An 8,524-nucleotide genomic window follows, 5' to 3' on the forward strand; every position below is an offset into this window, starting at 1 on the left:
TGTGCTCTCAGTTGCTGCGTAAAACAAGCTGGAACATTAAAGACATCTTACATGCTACCCTCTGGAGACTTGTCTTCCTTTTAGAGAAAAATCAAATAAGTATAAAATTTGCTGGGTTTTCTCCTCTTGTTTTCCACTGGAGCTTTAAATGATGTGTCAGTGTATTGACAAATTTTGTTCATGTTAAGATGCTAATTTAAAAATTATACATTTAAAAAGCAGTATTCATTTTAGAGTGAGATTTGCTAGATTGCTCATTTGTTTACAGAACTAAGCATGTGTCTCTTCTTCATCAAAAACAAAATATTACTACCTTTAAAATTATGTTTAAGATGTACATAAAATTGCCATTTTAACCCAGCTAAAATCTTGCATATTTAAAATTTGATTGCTAAACAGCCAAAAGAACACTGACAGATGTTAGTCATTTGTTTTGCACGTTCACTTTTCACAGTATCGAAGCAGCCTGCTGTTTTGAGCTAAATATTGAAATCAGAATTTCCGGGGAGAGCGAGGGGTAAAGCATTTTCTGTCCCGTAAATGTCAATGTTGAAGTCATACCTTTCAGCAAATCAAAGCCTTAAAACATATGCTTCTGAAAAATGAATTTGCTCTGCTCTCTAGCAGTCCGTAGCTCATAGGGGACGAGGGAAGCTGTGCTGAGCTCTCCTGCTATTTCCTGTGTCCCAAAACGTGCTTCAACCACTGCAACCAGGGGACGTGGTGACTTCTGACATGACTCTGCTTCCAGTTCCTTAGGGGCCGCTAAATTTCACATGAATGTAAGCTAATTGGGAAAGGCTAAATATCTAAGCCCAAACTTGGGTGCTTGTCCACAGGTCTTCCCCAGACGCTCAGGTAGGCCAGCAGCTGGTGAGGACAGCAGGGTACGGGTTTGGGGCTGCCAGTTCTCCTGGGTCAGATGAGGGCAACAGCCTCTCGTAACTGCCTGCTCACAGGGGAGGAGCGGGGCCCGGTTCGTAATGTCAAGGAATCAGTGCTTGCTAATGAAAATACTTAACATTCTTGGCTAGGATCTCTTCTATGATCTTCTCGCTTTTTGCACAAAAGCCATGTAGCCTTCCCTCATACTCTTTTTCGCCTCTTGAGTAAAACATTTGCTGATATCTGTTTAACCCAGTGTTGTGAAACTCCATGCGGTGCATGCAAAGTTACGTGGGGTCGTTATAAGAAATGCTTTATGAATAATAAATATTTTGATCACACAGTAGTTCATTCAAGCTTTTTGTTTTGTTTTGGTTTTGATTTTCTACAGCTGGTCTAAAAATCCAGAAGAATGGAAGTTTCAAAAAACAAGACAAACCTGGCTTCTCTTGCACATGTATGATAAAGAGAAGGTTTGTATTAACAGTATTTTTTTCAGAATTAAAATGTTACGCGGTTTAATAAGCTAGTTGTAGTTATTGTTTGTTAATAAAAAGTTACTAGCATTAACAATGCACTTTTCTAATAATTTTAAATAATAAAACAATTAACTATGTTTTTAACTAAAATGCTTAACCATTTTAATTGCTTGTAATTTAATGTTTCTATTTTGGGGGTGATCATTCTTCTTTGTACCCTAGACTTTTACACTTGATGCATGTGAAACATAGAAAGGATTGACATTATATAAACCTGAAGCTATTCCCTGAAGTGGGAATATATTTGCACTGTGTCCTTCAGTTGAATTTCTAAATATGGAACCCAGTGCTGTAAGCTACGGTTCTTGTATTGCTTCAGATATCTCGGGCTCCATGGAAGATGTACAGACATATTGCCAAAATGTTAAAATAGCTTTCTCATTAAAATATGAGCGAAACCTTATGTTGATTGTAAAAAGCATAAAGTATAACCAGAAGCTAGGCTTGCATCATCACTGAAATCCATTCATTTCATAACTTAAAAAACAACCTAAATTTAATTTCCAACAAGCATCTGACCATTGTAGTACAGAACAGAGGATTTCAGATCATTAATTTTGTTGTGCAATAGAACAAACATCTAGCCGTTTGCACAGTGGCTTACTTATTGATTCATTTAGTTGACATTCACTCAGATTTTGCTGACTTTTTGTGTGCACTTGGACATTTAAGCATAACAATCTTCCTGACCCAGATTACTCTGCGTCGCTTAAGCCAACCACCTGACGTAGGGTGTTACCTTTACGATTAAAAGTACATTTAGAGAACCGTATAATTAAAACCAGAATTTCATGAAAGCAAAAATGTTCACATGGTGGAATACTTTAAAAAGATTAGTTGCAGAATACAAATTTGTTAGTAGGTATCTTTTATTCTTAAGTGTCTCCTTTAAAAGTCTTTATCAACCTTTTGAAATCGATGTGTGCTTTTTAAAGCTACCTAGAAATTGTTTTATAGGCAGAGTGACGTTTTTGCTTTTTTACCTGTTTACTTTGGGATTTGTTTTGAAATATAGTGGGAAATAATTAACTATGAGTAGATTTTTTTTCATATATCAAAATACAGTTTTACTCCGCATTTCTCAATATTGAAATGAAAGCTTCCTTTCTAGTATTTTTTTTTAATCTGATGAAAGCATAATGATTTATTTATATTCGCATATTTTGTACTGTTTAGTAATAGGAGATGCATTGAATATGAGCTTTAGATAATGATTAACATCTGCATTCAGATTCAGTAAAGTTAGCAGAACGGCTCGAGTGCTTATAATCAAACATGTGATGAAGCCTTTTTCTTCATCAAGACTGGGGAGGGCAGACCGGCTTCTTTTGAATATGTTTTTATACCCAAATCCAGCTTCCTGTCCATTACAGAATAAAATCTGTTGGATATCCAAGCATGACTAAAATACAAAAGGAGACATGAGTTTCCTTCCTTCCTAAGCCACATCTTTGATCTCTTGGTGTCACTCGTATGCCTACTGAAAAGCCATGCCAAGAGGTAAATTCAGTTTCCTGTACTGATGCTCTTCTTTCTGTAGGAAATAAGTTGAGGTTTTGTAGTCATTTACAATGTGAATTTATTTTTAAGTCCCTTTAACATCCATCTGCGGGTTGGCTGACAGCTTCAAAGCCCAGCCTGTATACCTACGGTGTGTATACTTCTTCAGGATCCTGTACAAAGTAAACACTGCTTCCTCTGTTGATCTTTGTCATTTGGCACAACACTTTTAGAAAGTCACTACACAGATTGTCTTCAGCTTCTGGACTGCAAATCCCTGAGGGGGTTCTGAAGTTTCCTCAGAAGGTAACAGAAAAGCCAGCTCGGTGTCAGCAAGCTGACGCTCACTGCACAGATATCTCTATTTGCCTTGCAGAATAGGTGGGCATCTGCAAGTCTAAAAAGTCTGAAAACTTCTTGAATTACAAAGGGTAATTTAAAAGCAATACCTGTTCTTTTCCTGCTGTTATTTAGCAGTGTTTCGCCCCTTTTCATGATGTCGTACAGTTCCTGAGCATTCAGGAGCTGACAGTAATTATTTCACTTGGAGATGTTTCCATGTTAGCCAGTTCCAATGCATATTAATTAGAACAGAGGCAAGGTTGGTTGAGTAAAAGAAAAAGAAGCAAGAAAAAGTGCAAAAGAGTGTAAAACAACCATAGTAATAATAAAAAATCCCACTTGCCATCACTTCCACTGGCCAGAGACATAGTGAGAGATGTTAGTATCCAATTTCAAGCCTCCCCAAAAGCTGATCTTAGAGACAGACTGTGTTTCTTTTTGTAAAACCTCACCAAGCGTTCCTGAAATTACGTTTTTTTTTTTTTTGTTGTTTTGTTTTTTTACTGTATTTTAAGAATTAAGGTGTTGATTCAACCAACTTTTTGCTGTCTTTTTTTTTGTTGTTGTTCTGGTTGTCCAGTCCTTGCTATGACCCTATTGTATAAGGTAGGAGGAAAAGATATTATTTTGTCTACATGCTCCTGTATTGAAATCTCGTGCTGAAAAAATAAAACAACAAATAATTGTGTTACAGAAAACAAAACAAAACAAAAACAAACAACAAACAAAAAAACAGACTTTGAGCACTTGTGTGCTTATGCCTACGGCCAAATGCTTTATAGACCTCAGGCAGGCACACGTCTGTCTGCACACTTAGTGTTTCGAAGTTCAGAGTAGGCTTTTAATTCCCCCTTTAAGCACTTTGCTTAAATGATATAGTAATAACTGTAATTCCACGCAGTGAACTATGAGTGTACCACAAGGCCTGAGAACAAGAGGCATAAATTATGTAGATAATTTGGCTAAGGTTTGAAATCTAGAAATGTTGCTGAGCTTTAAAAAACCGACGCTGAGTATCTGCATTAAAGGAGCACAGTCGTGCTGAAATCGTTTGCATCTGAACATTTTTGTCCGTTAGCAGCACATGTTTACTGTGTGTAAAAATGCTTTCAAAAAAGTAGACATTTTTTGCTATTCTTCAATGTGTTGGATAAGTATATTTCAGCAACACTTCGTATATCATCAATTTCAGCGTTAGTCACTCGAAAATTAATATTTTTTGTATCTGAATTGTTTCTTTAACATAGGAGTGTTTGTGTGAAGAATTTAAAGGTTTTCCATAGTGTATAAGTTATGAGGCTGGATGTAGACTTCAGTTTTGATTTACTGCTCTGTAGTATCTCTGATTGATTAAGGCAGCCCTGGAATATTTTCTTCCTCTTCTTTGAGAGTGATAGAAGTTTTAGCGATCAAAGTTACACTGCCAAATGGCGATGGAGAAATAAGTTGTAAATTAAGTATCTGTTGAAGCTCTGTCTTCTCTGAAATGTTGATACTTTGCAGAATTGAAACAGCCCTCGCACAATTAGTCTCCAATCCTTTAAATACTTACGTATGTTTAACTTTACTCATGTTGAGTGTGCCTTTTAAAGTTATATGTGTAAAGTTAAACATAAAGAAAAATATTTGTGGGATTAGGTCATTTTAACATCTGATTCACAGCTAAAATATTCTCTTATTGGCTGCAACTTGTTCCACAGATACGCAACATAAAGTTAAGATATGCTTCAGTGTAGGTCTGTTCACCTAATACTTTTAAAAATGCATTGGTTTGAAATACTGAATAAATCATTGAAAAGTCTTTGCTAGGCTATTGCCAAGATTATTTAATGTAGTTGTATGTTGTACCAGATAAGCTAAAATTTAATCTATTGCTAGTTAATTAGAAAGGAAGTAAAATGGGGGTAATGGAACTGTAGATGACTAAACTGCTTTTGATGTTAGACATATTAAAAGAGCCTATCAGTTTTAGTCAGCGTGATTTAAAAATTATTTCCATATGTCTGAATTCAATTTGTTTTTCAAATTAAATTCTATTCCTTTGTATAAGCATTCTGTCAAAGTCACAATCTGCTGTTTGCTGGTGGGTGGTATCTCATCTTAGCAAACAAATAATTTTGGCGGGTGGTTAGGATACTTCCAGCAAAATTCTTTCCTCAGACATGTGCATGCAGTTCTCCCTGGGTTTGGTAAGGTTTGCATGCACGTTTCCAAAGCCAGGATTTGGCTAGTGCATTTTTTTCCTTCCAACAGCCCTCACAGGCTGGAGCTCTCTCTCAGGCAGTGTTTGCATTTGCTGATCAGCATTTCCACATCTGCTTAGCATTTCCCCTCAGATGCTTTGCCCATCTGAGCACATGACAGCGCTCTCACCATGGTCCATCCCTCCTGCCAATTCCAACACTGGCAAGAAGTGCTTCCATTAGCAGTGGGCATTGCCAAATGCAATAGCCCGTGAAATTCTCCTAATTATCTTTCAGGTGATGGTCTGACGTGATTATGAATGAACATTGAGAGAGAAGAAAATAAATCAAAATTTTTTTAATTCCTTCTTTGTTTGTTTTCTATTCTTTAAAGGTTCCAGATGAGTATTTCACCATTTTACTGGATTATCTGCAGGGACTTCAAGGCAAAGCACGAGACACAACTGTGCAGAAAGCTGAAGCTCTTATGAAGGAGTTGGACGGGTCAGATGCAGAAGACCCGAGCATGGTGGAGAAGAGCGAGCGAATACGACAAGTTCTGCAACTGCTGTCCTGACAGTGTTTTTGTGTCTTGATGGTAGTCTGGTGGAGAGAAGGATAGAACGCAATGCACAGATACTACAAATCAGTTGTAAAGACATATTTTGATAATGAATCTTTATGCTAAATTTTCATATTTTGCACTTGTGTTTTCCAACCGCAATTATTTATAATGTTTTGAGGTGATGAAATCAAAACAGAACACCATATTTGATCCACAGACATGCTGTTTTGATTAAAAGTAATCTTACTGCGTATCTTTAGAAAAATAAACCTCTCTTTCTTGTTAGTTTTTCTCCACTTCCCTATGTAATTAATGTTAAATAAGAGGAGCTTTGCAGTTCTTAATAAGAAGAGCAAAGCAACCAACAAAAAGCCTGGAGGTTCTTTTACAATGGCAGCTTTTAAAATTAACGTACAGTACAGTGCCTGCTCAGCCAGCTGTAATCTATCACTTTCAGCTTTAGAAGTATGTCATTTGGATTTGGGAAAGATCATTTTCAGTCTGTTGAACACGGGTTGTATAACACAGTTGCTTATTAGTACTTCACGCAGCGATCTAAAGATACCATCAGCTTTGTTAGTTTTCCTTGTATATTTTAAAGGTTTCAAATGCTTTATGGCAATTGTTTAGATATTCAGATAATATACAGATGGGGACAGATCAAATCCTTTGACCACATGTAGTGAAATCATCTGATTGTACATAAACTTATGCTAAGATGAGAAGTGCCATGCTGCAACTTTTTGTGGATAGCCTGCCAATGTTACATTTTTTATCTTTCTCTTGTAATTGGCATCCAAAAGAGTTAATTTGTGTTCATTTGCTTTGACATGGGACATTTGTCTCCTATGAATATGCTGAAAATGAGGCTTTCAAGTAAAAAACAAGGACATTAATTACTCAAAAGTTGGATGATTGGCGTATTTAATAACACTTGTGTTCAGACAGTGTTCTTGACCCAATTCTTTAATCTTTCTGCAAACGTTGTTCTTACTTTATTAATAACAACAGTATGAAATGTATGGTATTTTGGAAGAGTAGCTGTCTTTGGGAATTACTGCTTTAATTTGGGTGGGTGAAGGAGAGGAGAATCTATGGATATGCTGGCCTAATTTTTCAATAGGCATTTGAGTGGATTTGACAGCCCTCACAGTCATGGATTACTACAAATGTTTAAAAGTATGAAATTTATTACTAGTAACAAATAACTTATGCTTTCTGACTTATTAAAGATGATGTTTTCAAACGAAAAAGACTAGAGAGCAGCGTGTCCTGCTTTAACACAATAATTGTGATGGAGTTAACACAACGGGGAGCAGACTGCAGCAGAAGTGACCAGCCTCTGTCAAGCTGCTTATGGCTCAAAAGCATTTCAGGATGACCATTGGATGTGGGCTGTGGAGCTAGCTCTCTCGGAGGACGCATGCAGTGTCAAAGCAGGGATTTCCAAAGGGCTAGAAGAAAGGATGGCACAGGTACAATGCAGGAGGAAGGAAGACATGCAGACAGGTATGAGGGAAGATCACAGATGAGTTGATGTTCTCAGTGAAGAGTAAGCTTGGGCAAATGAGGGGAGAAATGGCAGAAGTATAAGACAGAAATGCAGGTTTTCACAAAGTTGAGTGAGCTCACATGCAGGACCACCCTAATATTGTAGCTGTCAATTTAAACGATCTTGTTTCTTCCCCTGTCCCCTTTGCTTTCTCTTTTTCTACCACTGATAAGGTCACAAGCTGGAAAGATCTTTCTGAGTCCCAAGGCTATATAAAATTGAGTTTCCAGTGCAAAAGTCAGTGAAAAGGATCTGTAATAAAGGGAAGTGATACTGACATTAAGTGAACTGGTACAAGATCTTTGGATCTTCTGTTTTATGCCTGAGAATGTGCGGCTGAGAAAACCTGATGTTAGTAGAAGCAGAGGCTGATGCTTTTTTCTCTCCATGAGAAGGAAAGATGAATTTCTAAGGGATGAAGTTTTCAAAATGTCTTCTTGTGATTTTATGATTGCACTTTAGGTGTCAGAGAAGACTGTGTGTTCTGTCTTAGATATTTGAGAATCACCACTTTCGATTTTTCTATAACACAAAAACGTGCGTCCTCATTGTGCACTTCTTACACCTTGTAGCTTAAAAGCACAGCACGCTGCAAGCATATTCTGGAAAAGACTTGTAAAAAGGATTGCAAAGGTAAGGCACAGGTGAAAAGATGTGAACCTTTTATCAGCATGATAGATTTAGCAAGATTTGCCTTCCTTGAACCTTTGTTCTGGCTATATGTAAATGCCATCAAGATTAAGAATGTCATATTTCTTTTTACATCAATTAATATTAAAAGTATGTAGGGCCTGCTAGTCTGCAGTCCATGTGAACAATAACATGGGGAATAGAGCAGCTAGAGCCTCTCGACAGTGCGGTCTTTGCTCTCTTCTCCAGCTCAGTTCCAACTTTCACTTCAGTGCTACCAGTTACTGGATGAAGGGTATGGTCTTTGGCTTTCACTTAATGCAGTTAC

At 37.1% G+C, this 8,524-nt stretch overlaps 1 protein-coding gene across 1 annotated transcript in view; it reads left to right on the top strand.

Annotated features, from left to right (window-relative positions):
* C15H7orf50 (chromosome 15 C7orf50 homolog) overlaps positions 1–7,380 on the top strand; it is a 125,636-nt gene extending 118,256 nt beyond the window's left edge. The window contains exons 4-5 of the mRNA XM_032197946.1: positions 1,277–1,358; positions 5,844–7,380. Coding sequence (XP_032053837.1) covers positions 1,277–1,358; positions 5,844–6,026 — 265 coding nt within the window. The 3' untranslated portion in view covers positions 6,027–7,380. The remainder of the gene's footprint in view (positions 1–1,276; positions 1,359–5,843) is intronic.
* Positions 7,381–8,524: the final 1,144 nt, after the last annotated feature.

Source organism: Aythya fuligula, chromosome 15, assembly GCF_009819795.1.
Source record: "Aythya fuligula isolate bAytFul2 chromosome 15, bAytFul2.pri, whole genome shotgun sequence".
NCBI classification, from domain to species: Eukaryota; Metazoa; Chordata; class Aves; order Anseriformes; family Anatidae; genus Aythya; species Aythya fuligula.